Source organism: Phyllobates terribilis, unplaced genomic scaffold (genome assembly GCF_046119375.1).
Source record: "Phyllobates terribilis strain yellow unplaced genomic scaffold, ASM4611937v1 Scaffold_7__3_contigs__length_470593459, whole genome shotgun sequence".
NCBI classification, from domain to species: Eukaryota; Metazoa; Chordata; class Amphibia; order Anura; family Dendrobatidae; genus Phyllobates; species Phyllobates terribilis.
The window spans coordinates 368,119,524-368,142,442 of NW_027362767.1; the positions used below are offsets into that span (position 1 = coordinate 368,119,524).

The following is a 22,919-nucleotide window of genomic DNA, read 5'->3' on the forward strand; positions in this document are numbered from 1 at the left end:
TACATGGCATAGTGAGCTTGCTTTGACAGGAGGGTCTTTAACACTTATCTCTCTTTTCCTGAACCATCTTTTCAGCTGATCTATGATAACATCAAAGTTCATCTGGTCATAAATGGGCTTACAATATTGTCCAGAAGAAAAATAAGCTTTGGGCCTTTCAGACTTCAACTTTTCTTGTACAGATAACACGTACTACAGGTGCTTCTCACTAAATTAGAATATCATCAAAAATAATTTTTCAGTTCTTCAATACAAAAAGTGAAACTCATATATTATATAGTCATTACAGAGTGATCTATTTCATGAGGTTATTTCTGTTAATGTTGATGATTATGGCTTACAGCCAATGAAAACACAAAAGTCATTATCTCAGTAAATTAGAATACTTTATAACACCAGCTTGAAAAATGATTTTTAAAATCTGAAATGTCCTACTGAAATGTATGTTCAGTAAATGCCCTCAATACTTGGTCGGGCTCCTTTTGCATCAATTACTGCATCAATGCGGTGTGGCATGGAGGCGATCAGCCTGTGGCACTGCTGAGGTGTTATGGAAGCCCAGGTTGCTTTGATAGCAGCCTTCAGCTCGTCTGCATTGTTGGGTCTGGTGTCTCTCATCTTCCTCTGACAATACCCCATAGATTCCCTATGGGGTTAAGGTCAGGTGAGATTGCTGCCAATCAAGCACAGTGATACTGTTTGTAAACCAGGTATTGGTACTTTTGGCAGTGTAGACAGGTGCCAAGTCCTGATGGAGAATGACATTTCCATCTCCAAAAAGCTTGTCGGCAGAGGGAAGCATGAAGTGCTCTAAAATTTCCTGGTAGACGGCTGCGCTGACTTTGGTCTTGATAAAACACAGTGGACCTACACCAGCAGATGACATGGCTCCCCAAACCATCACTGATTGTGGAAACTTCACACTAGACCTGAAGCAGCTTGGATTGTGGCCTCTCCACTCTTCCTCCAGACTTTGGGACCTTGATTTCCAAATGAAATGCAAAATTTATTTTCATCTGAAAACAACGCCTTGGACCACTGAGCATCAGTTCAGGTCTTTTTCTCCTTGGCCCAGGTAAGACGCTTCTGGCGTTGTCTATTGGTCATAAGTGGCTTGACACTAGGAATGCGACACTTGTAGCCCATGTCCTGGATACGTCTGTGTGTGGTGGATCTTGAAGCAATGACTCCAGCAGCAGTCCACTCCTTGTGAACCTCCCCCCCAAATTTTTGAGTGGCCTTTTCTAAACAATCCTTTCAAGGCTGCGGTTATCCCGGTTGCTTGTGCACCTTTTTTCTACTGCACTTTTACCTTTCACTCAACTTTCCATTAATATACTTGGATACAGCACTCTGTGAACAGCCAGCTTCTTTAGCAATGACCTTTTGTGGCTTACTTTCCTTGTGGAGTGTGTCAATGACTGCCTTCTGGACATCTGTCAAGTCAGCATTCTTCCTCATAATTGTGGAGCCTACTGAAACAGACTAAGGGACCTTTTTAAATGCTTAGGAAGCCTTTTCAGCAGGGCTGTGGAGTCTGAGTTGGAGCCCATTTTGGTGGAGTCGGTATAAAATGGACAACTCCTAAAATATATAATAAATTGGGTACAGTAGTTCAATGCAGGGAATATTTTTTTTTTCATAAGAATTTGGTAAAGTTATGACATGTCCTATTCCTGATCTTAGGGTCTAGACTTTTAGCTGAGATGAATCTGTGCTACAGTAAATTTATCACTTAAACATGAGCCAGTTATGAGGGAGTCGGAGGTTTGGCTTACTGACTCCACAACCCTGCTTTACAGGTGTTTTTTGTTAATTATTCTAATTTACTGAGATAATGCCTTTTGTGTTTTCATTGGCTGTAAGCCATAATCATCAACATTAACAGAAATAAACCCTTAAAATAGATCACTCTGTTTGCAATGACTCTATAATGAGTTTCACTTTTTGTATTGAACTGAAATAAATTAACTTTTTGATGATATTCTAATTTTGTGAGAAGAACCTGTATTTTAGTGTATGGGGTTGTTCACAGCTTTGTGTGTTTTTGCTGACTGAGTGGTCCGTCTAAAATCACCGAGACATTGCCGATTTTGATTTCAGCCCCACACATCTCAGATTCACCAATTTAAGTATTTGTCTGTGCAAAAAATTGGACAGCGTGGACTGTTTGATATGAGGAGCACGAGACACATGAGAAACCTCCACTAGTTCATTTTTCTTCATCCATGAAAAACTGATGAGACTGTGATGGTAAAAACTGACACACTGACCAAATCCTGATGAAAATCAGACCGTGATTTTCATCATGAGAAAAATCACTGATTTTTTTCTGTATCTCCCTGGCAGGAAAAACACATGCAGATTTTACATGCATTTTTCTTGCCAGGTAGAAGCGTTTGTCAAGCATTTCTGCATGCGGGTTATCAAGCGCTTTTCTAAGCGATTTTATCATCACTTGGAAAAGTACTTGACAGCTTGGTCACACTATATAAATCCATGCAACCGGCATAGATTTATATAGTGTGACCAAGTTAATAGTTAAAAAAAGAATAAAAATGGTAAAAAAACAAAACAAAAAAAACATTATACTCCCCTTCTGATGGCCCGCGGTCTTCTGTCCGGTGCGTCCGGTGTCTTGGGCGGCTTGTGGTCTTGTAAAAGGACCTTCCATGACGTCATTTAGTCATGTGACAGGTCACGTGGCAGACCATGTCGGCGGTCGTGTGACCTGTCACATGACTAAATTACGTCATGGAAGGTCCTTTTACACCATCGCGTGCTGTACAAGACACCGGACGCACCGTGCAGGAGACCGGGGGCCATCAGAAGGTAAGTACAATGTATAGTTTTTATTTTAAATTCTTTTTTTTTTTACAGGTACTATGGTACCCGGGTCTGGATGAGAGTCTCCTCTTCTCCAGACCCGGGCACCATCCGCACATTGAATCGCTTAATATCCGTATGTGCACATGTAGTGATGCGGATATTAAGCGATTCTATGCAAGTCAATGGCGGCAATTACGCTGCGTGTCCGCAAAAGTAATGGACATGCTGCGGATTTTTCCGCAATGATAATCCGCAGTGGAAATTTCCGCATCATGTTCACAGCACATGCGGATTATCATTGGGGACCATGGGGCACGTATTACCAAGCGTTTTGTAAGGGTTTTCGCTGCGGAAATTCCCTGGCAAAATCGCTTGAAAAACGCATAGTGGGCACGCAGCCTTACATCCAAGTGCATGTAAGTTTATGTTTATTCATTAGATTTTTGTACATGGTCGTCTCATGAGTCTTTGCCCAACTGCTTCCCTTATGTAAAAGTAGATGTCTGTGTACATATTGCTAGTTCATGAACAGCTTTCCTCCCTCTGGTGCTTGGTTTACCCCCCTGGCCAAGCTCTGGCATCTGGGATCCCTATCAATATTTTCAGTAACCTGAAATGCTGTACTAATGATTCTCTGCGATTATCAGGTTGATGGGGATCTTTCATCGCGGTTCCTCGGCTTTTATACACATTCAGATGTAATTACGGTAATTGTCTATGTATGCCTATTCTCTGCAGTAATTGGTTATTTCTGCGCCTTAAGGGCATTCACAAGTTTATACACAGTGGAGGGTTATTGTAATGAATTGTTAGACACCCAGCCGTCCACCATGATTCCTCGTCTTTGTTCAAACCCTGTAGACTGTAAGAGCAGGACCCTCTCCTTTCTGTACAAGTCTGTCATTGTTAGTTTGTTCACCATATTTTATATTTGCATCCTGTATATAACCCCTTATGTACAGCTCACAGATGGCACATTATGTCCTGCCTGAAGATCATACCATAGAGGAACCTTTCATGCTCCTGAAAACTGAGGCAGCATATTTAATGAAACTAATGGAAAGGGTTAATAATAATTTGGTGTAAAGTGCTGTATATAGGGGGCTGTATGGGGGCTCATGCTGTATATAGGGGGCTGTGTGGGGGCTCGTGCTGTATATATGCTGCTGTGTGGGGGCTCATGCTCTATATAGGCGGCTGTGTGGGGGCTCGTGCTGTATATAGGGGGCTGTGTGGGGGCTCGTGCTGTATATAGGCAGCTGTGTGGGGGCTCATGCTCTATATAGGCGGCTGTGTGGGGGCTCATGCTCTATATAGGCGGCTGTGTGGGGGCTCATGCTCTATATAGGCGGCTGTGTGGGGGCTCATGCTCTATATAGGCGGCTGTGTGGGGGCTCATGCTCTATATAGGCGGCTGTGTGGGGGCTCATGCTCTATATAGGCGGCTGTGTGGGGGCTCATGCTCTATATAGGCGGCTGTGTGGGGGCTCATGCTCTATATAGGCGGCTGTGTGGGGGCTCATGCTCTATATAGGCGGCTGTGTGGGGGCTCATGCTGTATATAGGCGGCTGTGTGGGGGCTCATGCTGTATATAGGCGGCTGTGTGGGGGCTCATGCTGTATATAAGCGGCTGTGTGGGGGCTCGTGCTGGATATAGGCGGCTGTGTGGGGGCTCGTGCTGGATATAGGCGGCTGTGTGGGGACTCGTGCTGGATATAGGCGGCTGTGTGGGGACTCGTGCTGGATATAGGCGGCTGTGTGGGGGCTCGTGCTGGATATAGGCGCCTGTGTGGGGGCTCGTGCTGGATATAGGCGGCTGTGTGGGGACTCGTGCTGGATATAGGCGGCTGTGTGGGGGCTCGTGCTGGATATAGGCGGCTGTGTGGGGACTCGTGCTGGATATAGGCGGCTGTGTGGGGACTCGTGCTGGATATAGGCGGCTGTGTGGGGGCTCGTGCTGGATATAGGCGCCTGTGTGGGGGCTCGTGCTGGATATAGGCGCCTGTGTGGGGGCTCGTGCTGTATATAGGCGGCTGTTTGCATACTCAATTATGCTTAAAGGGGTTGTCCACTACTTTTACATTGATTTCAGTTGAATGGGAGGCGGATGTGCAGTACACCGCGGCGGCCACTACCACTTGACGGCTGAGCCCCGCAGGTGAGCACTTCCGGCCGGCTGCTGCCGGCACCGATAACAGCTGATCGGAGAGGGTGCCGCGTGCGGGACCCCGGCCGATCATACATTGATGCCCTATCCTATGGATAGGGCATCAATGTAAAAGTCGTGGACAACCCCTTTAATATTAAGTGATACAATTAACATGCTACTAAGTATTTTATATTAATATTGAGCAGAGTTAAATTCAGTGAAAATTAATTCCTTATCTGGAGGAAAGCAGAAGCCAATCTAAGGGGAAAAAAATTCCTTCCCAACTCCACACCTGGTTATCAGAATAAAATCCGGGATCAGCGACATAACTTGTAATCTTGTCACTGAAGAAAGGAAATAATGGCCACTGGCTTGAAACTTACTGTCAACTGAAATTAAAACGTGTTTATTTTTTATATTTGGTCAGTTTTCCCGTCTTAGTAAAGAATCTTGGCTTGTGTGCCCCTTCCCTTCTACATAACCTTACACTTATTAGTCTTAAACCTCATTTGCCGCCTCTTGTCTTCTACTAAACACCGACATCACCAGCCGTCACTACAAGTTCACAGGTTTCACCGCATGAAGCAATGTTGATATTTTCCTGTAGTTAGGGGCTTCACGCATACTTGTTTGTATTCTCATCCTCTCGCATGGAGGGCTTTTGTAAATAATGGCGCTGACATATCCATCATGATGGATTATGCCTGCGTGTACGGACAGTCCCCATACTAAACATTTTCCCTAGATGTGTCCTGTGGGTGATCGAGAGATAGATCAGGACTGATTAGCACATCGGCAGTGTAAAAATCAACATCTACCAAGACACATTATATAAATGTCATGTCTGTTTATGGGGGGTTTTACTGTTGATTCTGCAACAGGGATGTTGGATTTGGATTTTCCAGAATTGTAGTGTTTTTTTTATTTTAGCTTTTACAGAATATCTGAGATCTGCTTTCTCCCTCCTTTCCATTATTTATTGTACTTGACCTAATAAGCTTTTCGTCATACAATGAATGAAATTAATATATAGATTTTTTTTTTTTTTATCAGTATATATGTATGTCCCATAATAGAAACACCATTTCCTGTTTTAGACTTATCCAAAAACCGCTTTGCAGAGATCCCGCTCGACGTCTGCCTGTTTGCACCGCTTGAAACCTTAAATTTATATCACAACTGCATCAAGTGCATTCCAGAGACCATCAAAAATCTCCAGATGTTAACCTACTTAAATATCAGGTACGTGAGCACTCGTCTATAATATTATACTGACATCGTAATAAAGTCCTGCATGGAATCAATATTTAAAGGGAACCTGACAGTGAATACATGCGGCTCGATCCACAGGGTGCCTGATTTCAGCCAGGTCTGTTTTGACTCTCTGACATGCTGCAAGGTTTCAGAGAAAAAACAGATTTATAAGCTGCTGTGGACCGAGACGCACACAAAAGACTAGTAAGACAAGGTGGGACCTGGGGGCTTCTCCCCGCCCGCATCATGGATTGAGGTCTCTCCTTGCGTGCATGTATAGAGAGAGACCTGTCAATCACTAGTGGTGGGCGGAGAGAAGCTGATGGGGACCCATCTATCTGACTTTTCAGGCACTCTGTGTGCTTTTCTCTGAAACCCTGCATCATTTGAGCCAAATCGTGCAGCCAGTGTCTGATGTATGCTGCCAGTGGTTCGGGATGCATGTATCCGCTGTCAGGTTCCCTTTAAAGTGGGGTTCTCCCTCCGCTACAACATTTTTATTTTTTTTTTTGCAATGGGGTGCACACTCTTAACAAGAACAGCAGGCCTGTGTCATTATTTGAAAGGAGCTGGATTTGCTCTTACCCGCTGTTTCCATTTTCGCTGTCTACGGAGATAGCGGAGTACAGCGTTTGGCTACTTCTGTCATTCCCGTAAACCGTGCATGCGTTACCACTGCTCCATTCAAACTGAGGGCACAAGACCCATGTATTTATGATCAATTGGACCCTCAGTGATTAATAGCTATTGTTTGACAACCTTGTTAAATATATGTTAATATTGTGTGCTCCTACCCTTTAATGACCTGTGGTGTAAACGTCACTGCTGGCCATATGGAGCCAGGCTCAGGATCTGAGCCTCCTCCATACCGAGCAGATATTGGCTGTGTTACACAGCAAGCATCTGTCTGTAACAGCTGAGGCCAAAGCAAGTTCCAATCGCCGCTGTTAACCATTTAGATGCTGCTGTCAATCCTTGTAAAATGGCCTGTTTGCCAGTGCGATCACGGAAACCCGATTGGATGCCATGGCAGCCAGGGGCCAGCTGAAGGCCCCTATAGCTCTCAACTTAGTTCTCCTTTTGAAGCCTGTCTACAGGTTGGGCTTCATAAGAGAACTGCAAGTGCACTATATACTGTAATGCTCTGGTATTAACATACTGTAATAAAGTCTTCCCTGTAGTATTGTAGTTTATGGTATAAGTGATCAATTGAATCCCAGGTTTTTAATGTTCAGGTTCAGTTGAGACACAAGTAGAAGTTCTGATAACTTTTCATACTTTAAAAACCTACAAGAAGCAAAATGAAAATAAACCCTGCTGTAAATAGATAAAAAGCAAGTGCATTTAAATAAAATAGGGTTCTTAGTAGCACTGTTTTTAATCAAAAATAGTACGAAAGCTATCCCACCAGCGACAAGGTGAACCCGTTCGGGATAGAACATACTCTGTCTAGTATTAAAAACCTTACCATGTGTCAAAGTTGACTTCTGTGTGTGAATAAGGGCAGACTGAGGCTCCGGTCCCAAACTAGGAACACCAGCCAAGGGAAGCTTTTAAATGTGTTGTCCAGCTCTCGGAAAGGAGGCCACACCCAGGTTTGCACAGAATGCAAAATATGCAAAGAAAAAAACACAAAATTTGAGCTAATATTAAAAGCCGGAGCCTCAGTCTGCCCTTATTCACACAGAGGTCAACTTTGACACATGGTAAGGTTTTTAATACTAGACAGAGTATGTTCTATCCCGAACGGGTTCACCTTGTCGCTGGTGGGATAGCTTTCATACTATTTTTGATTAAAAACAGTGTTACTAAGAACCCTATTTTATTTAAATGCACTTTTGCTTTTTATTTATTTACAGCAGGGTTTATGTTCATTTTGCGTCTTGTAGGTTTTTTCTGACTCATGGCCATTGTGAAACATGCATTTATGTGCTGCTTGTATACTATTTTAAACCAAACTCAAATTTTGTGTTTTTAACTTTTCATACTTGTAGAAAGTGGAGTTGTAGCTGCAGCATTCATAAATCTTGTTCCTCATGGAGTACAGAAAGCGTTATCTGAATCAAAGTCTTAAGTAATTGCTAGTGTGAAATGGACGTGACACTACATGACTGGTACAGTGCTATTGGCTTTCTTTTTTTATTTTACAATCTAAACTTTTTTATTTTCTCTTTTTAGTCGAAATCTTTTATCAACGTTGCCAAAATATCTTTTCGACTTGCCTCTGAAAGTTTTGGTTGTCAGTAATAATAAATTAGTTTCCATTCCTGAAGAGGTTGGAAAACTAAAAGACTTAATGGAACTGGTATGTAAACTTCCCTGTTTTCATTATTTATTTTATTTATTTATTTTTTTCTTCATTTATTTGTTTTTATTTTTGACCCTTTTTTATTATAGGATGTCAGCTGCAATGAAATACAGATTCTTCCATCACAAGTAGGAAAGCTCCATTCTCTTAGGGAACTAAATTTGAGAAGGAATAATCTCCAAGTCCTGCCAAATGGTAAGTCTCCATTTTATCTTGGGACTTTGCCATATGCTTTATTTTTACATTTCATCCCTTGGTATTGCCATTCAGAGACTTAGATATACTTAAATGGGTTCTCTAAAAATGTAATAAAATGTCCCCATCACATAACTCACAGAGCAGTTTGTCATAGTTCGGTGTCAGGACCGGCTCAAATCTGAAGAAACACCTCTCCCGAGATCTGTCTCAACTGTCAGAGGCGATGCATCATAAGCAGACATACCAGAGATGACGTAGAATCGCTATAACAGGAGAAGAAATATATCTTCTTCTTGGCTGACTGAGGCTAGAGAAAAAATCCTTTGTGCTCAGTTGGCTGAGGAGATCATTTTTTTTTTTCTCCTTTCAGTCTTTTTCTGGCAGTTTTGATATGTGTGCTTACGATACAGCTCCTCTGTCTTTAAGACACAGGTCTCTGGAGCAGTGTTTCTTCATACTGCCACCCACCCTGACACGTGACTAAAACTGGCTGCTATGTAATTTGGGCCTTTTTATTACCTTCTTGGAAAAACCCCTTTAAGTAAAACTTCTAATATGGCAGGAACAATCTTAGTCCGACATCCGGAACGTTTTTTATTACACTCTAAAAATCTTGATATTCTAATGAGATATGTGCAGAATATCTTAGTTCCTGTGGCCTGATCTGGCCAAATATCCATTGTAGATCGATCAGTTACCAAGTGATGTTAATAAGGGATGAAATATACAAGACAGCAATAGCAATCAGTTCTTGAAGTTGATAAGAAAAAATATGAGTGTGTAAGGATACGATTGATTATGATGAGTGTGTCAGAACTATATGCTAATCAGACTCGAAGAGGAATTGGAGTGTGTCAGTGCAGTGACACTCCCACTGTCACAGTGTGCTACTTTGTTTATTAGTTGTATATGGCTGCTCCTAGTAAGCGCCTGTTCACACCTATTTCTTGTTTTGGAAGTGCTGGTCAGTTTTTTTCTGTTTCTACTCCGACAGTTCCGTCAGTCTAATTAACATATGGTTTCTTTGCTAGATTTCTCATGACTAGCACATCAGATCTCTGCAACAACAAAAAAAGTATACTATTTGTTGGACTAGTGCTGATAAAGCAAATACCTTTACCTTCATATACAAATTAGGTTCTCACAGGTTCATTTTGAGATGTTAAAATTGTTGTACACTGCTCAACAAAATAAAGGGAACACTCAAATAACACATCCTAGATCTGAATGAATGAAATATTCTCATTGAGTACTTTGTTCTGTACAAAGTTGAATGTGCTGACAACAAAATCACCCAAAAATATCAATGGAAATCAAATTTATTAACCAATGGAGGCCTGGATTTCCAGTCACCCCCAAAATTAAAGTGGAAAAACACACTACAGGCTGATCCAACTTTATGTAATGTCCTTAAAACAAGTCAAAATGAGGCTCAGTATTGTGTTTGGCCTCCACGTGCCTGTATGACCTCCCTACAACGCCTGGGCATGCTCCTTATGAGGTTGCGGATGGTCCCCATGTGGGATCTCTTCTCCCAGACCTGGACTAAAGCATCCGCCAACTCCTGGACAGTCTGTGGTGCAACGTGACGTTGGTGGATGGAGCGAGACATGATGTCCCAGATGTGCTCAATCGGATTCAGGTCTAGGGAATGGGCGGGCCAGTCCATAGCTTCAATGCCTTCATCTTGCAGGAACTGCTGACACACTCCAGCCACATGAGGTCTGGCATTGTCCTGCATTAGGAGGAACCCAGGGCCTACCGCACCAGCATATGGTCTCACAAGGGGTCTGAGGATCTCATCTCGGCACCTAATGGCAGTCAGGCTACCTCTGGCGAGCACATGGAGGGCTGTGCGGCTCTCCAAAGAAATGCCACCCCACACCATTACTGACCCACTGCCAAACCGGTCATGCTGAAGGATGTTGCAGGCAGCAGATCGCTCTCTTCACGGCGTCTCCGGACTCTGTCACGTCTGTCACATGTGCTTAGTGTGAACCTGCTTTCATCTGTGAAGAGCGCAGGGCGCCAGTGGCTTCTTTGCCAATCCTGGTGTTCTGTGACAAATGCCAAGCATCCTGCATGACGTTGGGCTGTGAGCACAACCCCCATCTGTGGACGTCGGGCCCTCATACCACCCTCATGGAGTTGGTTTCTAACTGTTTGTGCAGACACATGCACATTTGTGGCCTGCTGGAGGTCATTTTGCAGGGCTCTGGCAGTGCTCCTCCTGTTCCTCCTTGCACAAAGGCAGAGGTAGCAGTCCTGCTGCTGGGTTGTTGAACTCCTACGGCCCCCTCCACATCTCCTGGTGTACTGGCCTGTCTCCTGGTAGCGCCTCCAGCCTCTGGACACTACGCTGACAGACACCGCAAACCTTGCCACAGCTCGCATTGATGTGCCATCCTGGATGAGCTGCACTACCTGAGCAACTTCTGTGGGTTGTAGAGTCCGTCTCATGCGACCACGAGTTTGAAAGCACAACCAACATTGAAAAGTGACCAAAACATCAGCCAGAAAGCATTGGTACGGAGATGTGTTCTGTGGTCCCCACCTGCAGAACCACTCCTTTATTGAGTGTGTCTTGATAATTGCCAATAATTTCCATCTATTCTCTATTCCATTTGCACAACAGCATGTGAAATTGATTGTCAATCAGTGTTGCTTCCTAAGTGGACAGTTTGACTTCACAGAAGTTTGATTTACTTGGAGTTATATTCTGTTGTTGAAGTGTTCCCTTTATTTTTTTGAGCAGTGTATATTTATAAACTTGTGTTTTTTCCCCCAGATTTATCATTACTTCCACTGGTAAAACTAGACTTTTCGTGTAATAAGATCACAGAAATCCCAGTAAGCTACAGGAAGCTTCGGCAGCTTGAAGTGTTAATTTTGGATAATAATCCTATGCAGATGCCTCCAGCACAAGTAGGTGGTTGGCTGAACATGCCAGTTTTTTGTTGGTTTACTTTTTAGTTTCTATGGTAAAGAATACAGGAAAGCGGTACTTAAAGGGGTGGTCCGAAAATAATATTGATTTTAATCCTAAATGTCTGGCTATTGTAGTAATCTAATCACTTTTCTAATATACTTTGATTAAAAGTTCCCTATCGTTCCCTCTCTACTCTTAACGGCTTTATTTTTTTTACCTACTTCCTGTTTGACATTTCATTTGAGAATCCCCAGTGCATGCTGGGATACTCAAACTGGACGTCATCAAGGCAGAGGCTGCGGTCACCGCCACAGCCTTCGCCGCCACCCTGAAACGAAGCGTCATCGGTGACCTAATCAGTTTCAGGTGATGCACTGTGACAGTGCGCTCCCTTCCTAGCTTAAATAAGAAGTAGTGAGCTGGTAATCAATTGCACTGTCACAGCGGAGAGAAAGTGGCAATGAAGGAGATCAGAGACCAGTTCTGCCATCTAAAAAGGTCACTTTTGGGGGCGTAGCTGGTTTATGCTCTCCTTGCTCGCCATGTTCTCTCCTCACAATGCGCACTGGCAGTGTGCTCTCTTGATAACTCATTAGAGCCAGTGAAGGGGCGCACTGTCATTGTGCATTGAAAAAATTTTCGAACAGTGACGAGAACTCTTACTGAGCATACGTCTGAATTCACAACAGACGCATGCACAGTAGTGCAGGGACTAGCCCAGCCCCTTAAATGGACGTCGCTGATGAAGCTTCATTTTAAATCTTGAATTTTACAAGCTCAGCAACAAGAAATGTAACGGATAAGGAGAAGGCTGAGCCATATTTACTTGGAAGTTTTTCTTTACAAAATGATATAAAACAGATCTCTTACCAATTCATCACATTGAATAATCCTTTTTTTGCTACGGATACAGATTTGCCTGAAAGGGAAAGTGCACATATTTAAGTTTCTGAATATTCACGCTCGCTGCCGGACAGAGAAAAAGCCGGACTCTCTGGACTTGCCGTCACTAGGGAAAAGACTCCCTTCCCAGCCTCTCACAGACAGGTACGTGGCCAGAGCTCTGCAAAGATTTTGTTTTCGTGCATAAAACTAAACTGTTAAATTGTTTACAAAATAAATAAAAAAAGCATTTACTAATATTCCATATATTTCATTGTCAACCAGAGCTCACTATTCCAGCAGGCCCCTGGTGCTGTGATTATTATTTATTATTTTATTTTTTTTTTTTTTACTATAACTAAATTCAGGCTGAAGTACCATGTAGGCCTATAAACTAACTGTGAGGGGAGGGAAAAAAATACAAGAAATTATCAGAATAAAAGAAATGGATGACTAATAAGCAAAGCAGAAACCGCAGGTATTATCCTAATTTTTGGTGATACTGCCTTCCGTGCTAGTCCTGCACAGTGTGTACACAGCCGTACAGGCAGGTCACAGCGGTCAGGTTCAATGAAAACTTACTATGAAACCACTTCAGATCAGAACAATATTTACAGGAAAATACAGAAAATTTGCAATTATTCCAGAAAAAAAAATAATAAAAAAAAGTGTGTGTATATATATATATATATATATATATATATATATATATATATATATATATATATATATATATATATATATATATATTTATTATTAATACAATTTTTTTTATTTGATCCTATTTCGTATATTGCAATTAAAGCCAGTTTCACACATTTGTGAAGCATGCAATACAGATGCATCTCACTAAATTAGAATATCATCAAAAATAATTAAGTTCTTCAGTACAAAAAGTGAAACTAGTATATTCTATAGTCATTACAAACAGTGATCTATTTCAAGTGTTTATTTCTGTTACTGTTGATGATTACGGCTTACAGCCAATGAAAACACAAAAGTCATTATCTCAGTAAAATAATTAACAATAAACACCTGCAAAGGGTTCCTAAGCTTTTAAAAAAATGTCCCTTAGTCTGTTTCAGTAGGCTCCACAATCATGGGGAAGACTGCTGACTTGACAGATGTCCAGAAGGCAGTCATTCACACTCTCCACAAAGTCCCAGAGTTCCAATTTTCATTTGGAAATCAAGGTCCCAGAGTCTGGAGGAAGAGTGGAGAGGCCACAATCCAAGCTGCTTGAGGTCTAGTGTGAAGTTTCCACAATCAGTGATGGTTTGGGGAGCCATGTCATCTGCTGGTGTAGGTCCACTGTGTTTTTACCAAGACCAAAGTCAGTGCAGCCGTCTACCAGGAAATCTTAGAGCCCTTCATGCTTCCCTCTGCCGACAAGCTTTTTGCAGATGGACATTTCATTCTCCAGCAGGACTTGGCACCTGTCCACACTGCCAAAAGTATCAATACCTGGTTTACAAACAACAGTATCACTGTGCTTGATTGGCCAGTAAACTCGCCTGACCTCGGTACTGTCAAGAGGAAGATGAGAGACACCAGACCCAACAATGCAGACGAGCTGAAGGCTGCTATCAAAGCAACCTGGGCTTCCATAACACCTCAGCAGTGCCACAGGCTGATCGCCTCCATGCCACATTGCCGCATTGACGCAGTAATTGATGCAAAAGGAGCCCGACCAAGTATTGAGGGCATTTACTGAACATACATTTCAGAAGGACAACATTTTGGATTTTAAAAACATTTTTCAAGCTGTTGTTATAAAGTATTCTAATTTACTGAGATAATGACTTTTGTGTTTTCATTGGCTGTAAGCCATAATCATCAACAGTAACAGAAGTAACAACATGAAATAGATCCCTCTGTTTGTAATGAATCTATATAATGAGTTTCACTTTTTGTATTGAAGAACTGAAATAAATTAACTTTTTGATGATCTTCTAATTTAGTGAGATGCACCTGTAGCTAAAGACAGGAGACTTGGCAGTTGGACCAGATTTTTAGAAGCGATAAGGGAAAACTGGCCTAAAACTGAGAAATATTCATTATTTCATTTGCGCCTTTTTTTTTTTGTTTACTTTTTTTGTGATTTTTGACTGTTTTTCATCTTCCTTTTTTAACATCTATTTTGTGTTCACCTGTTTTAATTTTTTTTAATTTTTTTTATTGTTTTTAAATGTTTCTTGGCTGATTTATCAATAGCAACTTCTCTAAAAAAAAGTTGTGCAAATGTATACTCCCTTTAAAGATTATGGACATCTGCCATCATGTCCATAGATGATGACATGTAGCACATTTTAACTTATATTTTTTTATTTATTTTTACCACTTCTAGTATTGAAGACTTTTACCCAAGTAAAAACCATGGACCCGACTCTGGGATTGGCAGTGACAATGGGGATAAGCGTCTGTCAACAACCGAAGTACGTCATGTAACGCTCCTCTGTGGTTATGCGGAAGTCTTATAAATCTATCTTTAATGTGTTTTGTCTATTGAACGGTTTGTGCAGCTCTCTGACACAGGAGAAAACACCCATAGCCATTCAGGTGTCACACGGACAATGACCATAGCAGCCCGTGCATCCGTCATGTCTTTACTTCCACTGGTATCTCTGTGGAGAGTGAAACCTGCGTATGATGTAGGATATTTCTTACTATAGAATGACCTGTGACCCTTTATTCTGCAGCCTTCGGATGACGATACAATCAGCCTTCACTCTCAGGTATCCGAATCAAGAGACCAGGCACTGAAGAATGACAATCATTTACTAGGGAGTAAACTGGACTCCCATAAAGGTAAGCTGCTTTTCTAGTGCAGTTTGATGCCAACAGACTTGCGGTACGGCTATGTTCACATTGTGCGTTGATGGCAGTATAGTGCCATCTCTAAATGGAAAAAAATAAATAAATAAAAAGTGCACATTAAATGTAGATATTGTTCAACGGGTAAAAAAAAAATTCAACAGCTTTTACACATCAAAAAAAGACATCCGATAAAAGGCGTAGACATGCGCTACTAAGTCACTGATGTCACACAAAAAAAATTACCTTAAGCAGCCATGAAGGTTATATCGGGGTGGAACCTGAAATACTGTTTTTTGTTGTAATTGTGAAATTCTGATTTTGACTATATTTTTATCGTTGCAGGTCACGATCAGGAGATTTACGACTATGACCCCAGCGCTGAGGATACAGATCACGGTGACGTTCAGCTCACTGGTCCCTTTGTTTCTTATATTAAGGTACTTGTTGTACAGATGTAAACTGCATGATTCTCCATCTTTTTAGTGTCTTGTATCTCTGAGGTCATTGTCTCCCCATTTATTTAAGGAAAGAGGGAAACTAAGTGATAAATCCGAGAAAGTCGAAGAGAATGAAGACTGGGAAGAAGAACAACAAAGGTATTCTTAAACAGTGAAAAATTATAAGTTAATAATGACTTTTACTCTGTTTGTTACCCTTAATTAAAAAAAAATTATATGTAAGCGTTATGAAATTGTCATGGGGGGAAAACCCTCCAAAAACTCCTGATTTTGGTAAGAAAAACACGCGCAAATACGTTAAAAATGCAACTGGTTATTTAAGATTGAAACACTAGCTGTTAAAGAGTTAAATCTGGATAAGAAAGCCTGCTAGATGTGATTTTTTTTTTCCCTTTTCTGCAATGAGTAATAGACTGGCTTTCCTACATGCACAATCATACAAATAAAGATGCAGCAAAGGAGGCCAACCACAACCCCACACACTCGGGAGCTGGCGGCCAAATGTTCATTCAGCAGAGCACAATCTCTGAATACCCCCCCCCCCCCCACATACTTAAGAGCCCCCAGATCGACCCGAGTATGCATCTGTTTTCACTGGAAAGAGAGGAGAAAGCCTCTGCCCCCCCAACCCCAACATCTACTGTAAGGTCATGTCTGCACAGTCAGGATTTGCTTGCAGAAATTTCTGCAGCAGTTCTGCACCTCTTGGTAGCAAAACCGAAAAAAAAAGAAATGCGGCCTTGCGCTTTGGGCCTTGCGCTTTGGGCCTTGCGTTTTTTCTAATGCATTGTATTGGAAAAACGCAGGCCAAAACGCACGAAGAATAGACATGCTGCTGCTTTTTCTGCACAAGATATTCAGTCAGGAAAAATCCTGATCATGTGCGCAGAACTTGCAAAATGTCAAAGGAAATCATGGGATAAGGTTTGCAATGTGTTTTTTTTTGCCCATTTCTGTGCGGAAAAAATGCACCAGAAATGCATATAGCCTTAAGGTGCTTTCATACGGTGTTCGGGCACCTGGTTGTTGGTCCCGTCAGGGCTTACATCTGTCCCCCCTCAGATTGGGTTCGGGTGTATACTCCAGCGGGGCCATAGACTATAATTGTGCCGACAGAGCAAACGTGTACTGTCGTGCTTGCCTTCTGGAGGTGGACACTCAGACATAGAGCTATAATTTTTATTGGTACCATTTTGGGTACATAAAATGTTTTTTTTTTTTTGGGGAGGGGGGGGGGTGGTGACTGAAAATGACTTTTCTGGGGTTTTCCCCCCTTTTTTATTTGGAGTGTTTAATTTATGGGTTTATAACCAGTTACTATTATATTTCAATGCCTGGTTGGTTGTGGGGTCCTCCTGCAAAACCAGATGTTTGCTATGGGTGCCAGAGGCAGGACGCGTTGGGGTGGTCCATTCATTACCCCTCTGCATTCTTTGAGCCCACCCCCTTTCCCCCAGGTTTTTGAGTGCTTTTCTGTTTGCACATGTATATTTGCGTTGCTCTGACACTTCTACTACTCATTTTCCAGCGACCTCATGACGTCTGTATAACTCCATTTCTGTACTTTGCATTGAAAAAAAAAATGATAGTTTGGCTTTAAATACTTGAAAAAGATGATTTCCACTGCAGCGACGAAAAACCACCAAACCTGGCCAGGAGCGTGATCTTCTTGTCTGTGTTTTTCACGTCAGGCTTCAGAAGGAGCAGTTGTTAGAAGAGGAAGAAGAGGATGAAATAAAGGAAGTGACAGACCTGAGGAAAATAGCAGCACAGTTACTACAGCAAGAAAAGCACAACAGGTAGCATGCTCTTTTACAGAACAGGAAATGTGTGATCAATAGCTTTTACAAGCTGTTCTAGATACCCACTCAAAAGCTGCGCACAGCAATATTGGAGCCATATACCACCGCCACCACCAATTATCCATAAAGGACTGATCTCTCCGGGCCACATAACATATTATGTAACCTACGAACCAGAGAAACCTGGGCGTGACCAGGAATCGTTAAAATAAATAATAGAGAAAAAATAAATAAATAAAATATTTATTAATAATAATAAAATCATTATTATTATTAATAAATATTTTATTTATTTTTTCTCTATTTATTTGAACGATTCCTGGTCACACCCAGGTTTCTCTGGTTCATAGAATCATAGAATCATAGAATCATAGAATGGTAGAGTTGGAAGGGACCTCCTGGGTCATCTGGTCCAACCCCCTGCTCAAAGCAGGATTCACTAGATCATCTCAGACAGATGTCTGTCCAGCCTCTGTTTGAAGACGTCCATTGAAGGGGAACTCACCACCTCTCGTGGCCGCCTGTTCCACTCATTAATCACCCTAACTGTCAAAAAGTTTTTTCTAATATCTAATCTGTGTCTCCTCCCATTTAGTTTCATCCCGTTGCTTCTAGTCTTTCCCTGTGCAAATGAGAATAAAGATGATCCTTCTACAATGTGACAGCCCTTGACATATTTGTAGACAGCTATTAAGTCTCCTCTCAGTCTTCTTTTTTGCAAGCTAAACATTCCCAAATCCTGCAACCGTTCCTCATAGGACATGGTTTGCAGACCAGTCACCATTCTGGTCGCTCTTCTCTGAACTTGTTCCAGTTTGTCGATGTCTTTTTTAAAATGTGGTGCCCAAAACTGTACACAGTATTCCAGATGAGGTCTGACCAAAGAGGAGTAAAGACCGATAATGACTTCACGTGATCTAGACTGTATGCTTCTGTTAATACATCCCAGAATTGTATTTGCCTTTTTTGCTGCTGCATCACACTGTTGACTCATGTTCAGTCTATGATCTATTAGTATACCTAAGTCTTTTTCACATGTACTGTTGCTTAGCTCTATTCCTCCCATTCTGTATATGCTTTTTTCATTTTTATTGCCCAGATGTAGTACTTTGCATTTTTCCCTGTTAAAAACCATTCTGTTGGTTGCTGCCCACTGCTCCAGTTTATTTAGGTCTTTTTGAATCCTCTCTCTCTCTTCTCTAGTATTAGCTATCCCTCCTAGCTTTGTGTCATCAGCAAATTTAATCAGTTTACCCTCAATTCCTTCATCTAAATCATTGATGAAGATGTTGAACAATACAGGTCCCAGGACAGAGCCCTGTGGTATCCCACTTGAGACATTCATCCAGCTGGATGTGAAGCCATTTACAACCACCCTTTGAGTCCGATCACTAAGCCAGTTATGAATCCACCTAACAGTTGCCTGGTCCATTGCATACTTGGTCATTTTTTCAATAAGGATGGTGTGAGATACTTTGTCAAATGCTTTGCTGAAGTCAAGATATACTATATCTACAGCATTTCCCTGATCCACCCAGTCAGTGATTCTGTCATAGAAGGAAATTAAGTTAGTCTGACATGACTTGTTAGTTACAAACCCATGCTGACTCTGGTTAATCACTTCATTCTTATCCAGGTACTTACATACATGATGTTTAATAATTTGTTCAAAGATCTTTCCTGGTATAGAAGTCAGACTCACCGGCCTATAGTTCCCTGGGTCCACCTTCTTCCCCTTTTTGAAGATAGGAACAACATTTGCTCTTCTCCAGTCTTCTGGGACTTCTCCTGTTCTCCAAGAATTTTCAAAGATTATGGAGAGTGGTTCTAAAATTTCTTCTACGATCTCCTTCAGTACTCTGGGGTGTAATTCATCTGGACCTGGAGACTTGAACTCATTTATGTTAGCTAAATATTCCCTCACAATCTTTCTGTTTACAGATAACTTGGATTCTTCTATTCCTTTAAAAGGACAGTGAAAATCAGTTGATGTTACATTTTCTTTCTGAGAGAAAACAGATGCAAAATAGGAATTAAAAAGTTCGGCCTTCTCAACATCCTCTCTTACCATTTCTCCATTTTCATCCTGTAAAAATCCTATAGCATCTTTGACTTTTCTTTTACTTTTGACATACCCCCAAAATCCTTTCTTATTGCTTTTGACATCTCTTGCAAGCCTTAATTCATTGTCAGCTTTAGCTAACCTGATACGTGCCCTGCAGGATCTGCAGACTGCATTATAATCTTCTTTAGATATGCCTCCCTCTTTCCATTTAATAAACATTTCTTTCTTTCTTTTTAGCATGTGTTTAAGTTCTGTGTTCATCCATCCTGGTTTCCTTAAATGCTTCCCATTCTTCCTACTTTTCGGGATTGTTAACAATTGTGCTTTGAGAATCTCATTTTTAAAAATTTCCCATCCTTCCTGGACATTTTTGTCCTTAAGGACATCCAGCCATTGGATCCCTCCTATTCTCTTTCTGAGTCTCTTAAAATCTGCCTTTCTAAAATCTAACCTTGAAGTTTGAGTCTTCACATGTCTTCCTCCTCTAGTTATCCAAAATTCTATAATAGCATTTTGGTTCTTAGGTTACGTAATATGTTATGTGACCCAGAGAGATCAGTCCTTTATGGATAATTGGTGATGGCAGCACTATATATTATATTATATTATATTATATTATATATACATGCACAATCAAAGTGTGAGCGAACAGGGGAGCAATGGCGACATCTGCTGGCCAAACTACAGTATACCATAAGTATAAGCAGCAGGGGATCCGTTAAATCATTTTTTATGTTGAACTGCATAATCATAATTAGCTACATGCATTTACTACTTGTATTGCTTCATGCATGTGCAAGTGAGATGTCAGCAGTCACATATCATCAATATAGGTAATATGAATAGGCCCAATACGGAGAATACACCCAATGTCATGCTGCCTCAATTCTCTGCCTGCTTACACCACTGAAATAATACAGGATCTTGTAAATGCCTAATGATTACTATTATAGTCATTCGAACATGGGAAGTCAAAGAAAATACGGAGCCATAGACCCCTCAAAATATACAACTGCGGATAAGGGGAAATCTCCAAAGATAATTATAAAGACCACGGAGTCATGAATCCACATAATGAGATGTGGAACCAAAAATCAGTTTATTAAATGGCAAAAAAAACAAATCGGAATAAAAAAAATAAATAAAAAAGGGGGTATGATAAAAATCCTGATCATAGCTGAAGACTCGAGCATAAAGGGGCACACTGAGGCAGAGTATATAGAGGGTCGGCCACAATCATCAGTATAATCCATGCGATGCATATGTTCTAGCCGTGGATATTGCAATAGCAGCACAAAATATATAAATATATAACAGCAGGGCCTGTGAATAGATTGAGATCAAGACATGGATCGTAGTAGCAGCCATAACCATGCCGTATAATAGGACTTGTTACAACCTTGTGCACTGCATGTCAGTATGTTGCTTACCCTTTGCTCTGTGCGCCAAGATGTGGCCCGAAGCCCAGACGCAGATCTCGCGTTTCCTTCGTCGGGGAGGGGTTGGATGTTACAATCATTAGAGTAAGGGGCCTGTTCACATTTAGTGCGAGTACGTTTGAAATCCACAAAACAGGTATTTAAAGATGGCGCTTGGCCAAGCTGTAGCCCCTAATGCTCAGGCGTAGTACAATGATGCTTACAGACTCGTTACAATTACTATGATAAAGCGCAGCACATCGCACCTTTCTGTAGTTCTTACATGTGCTCGATCTGCAGATGCAAAGATAATGTTGTAATGTGAACAGCCTCTGACCCAGATACACTCCACACATTTATTCAGAAAAGTAATGATGAGATCCTTTTGTAGTTGAAGTTTATAGGATTATTCTCAAAATCGTAGGTTATAATCCCCCCCCTACGTAGTATATAATTACTGATCTCTGGGGATCTGACACCTGGGAAGCCCCAGTTATCTTTAGAATGGGGTTTTGGTCTCCGCTTTCTCCTGCAGTCCCATGGGCAATGAATGGAGTGAAGGTCTCCTCCGTTCAGGATGGGGCCTGGTTTCAGAGACCTGTTCTTGGTATCCCTGGGGGTTGCAGTGGTTTGACCCCAAACGATCAGTAAGTTATACCCTCTATTTTTTTTATTTTTTTATGGTTTATTGGCACTCGGGCATTAGAACTCAAATATTAGCGCTGCATGCCGTCTTTGCAAGTCTGTAAAGGCTATGGATACTTTTGGGGGCTTTCTCCTGCATCTTCTGTATCACATAGCAAGCTGCAGAATCCCCTTCACTGGCAAATCCGTGTCTCCAGCCCCTGTCTCTTCTCTCCTGAATGGTTTCATAGGCTGATTTATCACCAGATCAAAGCTGAGTTTTGATTTGCTCATAAATGTGTTGAAAGGGACCGTTCAGGAGAGGAGAAATAAGAATACAGAGCGGAGTTGTGACACCATCTAATGGATCTGCTGGTGGCATTCTGCAGCTTGCTATGTATTGTGCTGTATAGAAGCTGCAAAAACCAAACGGTTGGAAATTTTTCATCCAACCTGTAATATTTTTTTATTAAAAAATGAATGCATTTTAGTAAACAAGAAATACAGGAAATCCCCCCCCCCCCCTTCCCCCCTCAAAAGTCTCATTTACCTTTAATAACTATTTAACACTGCTCTGACTTATTCTACTCTCTGCTGTCTGTAGTCTAGACATTTAATCTTAATCTGTTTCTTCTCTTTCCTGACAAAACTAACAACTCTCCACTTTCCGAACTATGTCCTCCTGCCTTCTTCATCTTTGGGTTTGGTTGGTTTGATTGAAATGTGTGGAACAGACGGAGGCCATTAAGTTATAGAACTTCATTCAGTGAAAAGCTCTTCCAGAGGACAAGAGCCGCGGGGCGGGTGTCAAGGTATCTAATATTTAGAGATTTACTAGGGGTAAACTCTATAGTGTGTAACAGATTATTGTGCCATTTTACTTCACCTTCATTTATAGTGGGTTACTTATGAAGACAACCTCTGCAAATATGGGCAATTAGGGCATTTGGTCATTATAAAGGATGGGCACCTGGGTGGGTCCTTCAGTCAGGATGCCCGTGATATGAGTTAAAATGGAGAGCCACTGTGTAGGAAAGGCTCTTGTTCTGGGGGTAGTCCACTACTCGGCCAGCTCTTTCTCAATGACTCTATTCCCCCATCTAAAAGAAAAACAGGGTGTACTTTCCTCCGGCTGCATTCCACGGATTCTGTCAGCTGCCGCTAATGATGCGCTTCACTTTTACC

The 22,919-nt window shown here is 41.6% G+C and overlaps 1 protein-coding gene across 3 annotated transcripts in view; it reads left to right on the top strand.

Annotated features, from left to right (window-relative positions):
* Positions 1-22,919, top strand: part of LRCH2 (leucine rich repeats and calponin homology domain containing 2) — a 90,093-nt gene that overhangs the window by 23,720 nt on the left and 43,454 nt on the right. For 2 of the 3 annotated variants that reach the window (XM_073641352.1, XM_073641353.1), the window contains exons 2-12: positions 6,077-6,221; positions 8,412-8,538; positions 8,631-8,736; positions 11,528-11,664; positions 12,582-12,715; positions 14,898-14,985; positions 15,250-15,358; positions 15,710-15,804; positions 15,893-15,963; positions 17,517-17,624; positions 22,469-22,546. In XM_073641352.1, coding sequence (XP_073497453.1) covers positions 6,077-6,221; positions 8,412-8,538; positions 8,631-8,736; positions 11,528-11,664; positions 12,582-12,715; positions 14,898-14,985; positions 15,250-15,358; positions 15,710-15,804; positions 15,893-15,963; positions 17,517-17,624; positions 22,469-22,546 — 1,198 coding nt within the window. The remainder of the gene's footprint in view (positions 1-6,076; positions 6,222-8,411; positions 8,539-8,630; positions 8,737-11,527; positions 11,665-12,581; positions 12,716-14,897; positions 14,986-15,249; positions 15,359-15,709; positions 15,805-15,892; positions 15,964-17,516; positions 17,625-22,468; positions 22,547-22,919) is intronic. The other variant, XM_073641354.1, reaches the window with a different exon arrangement.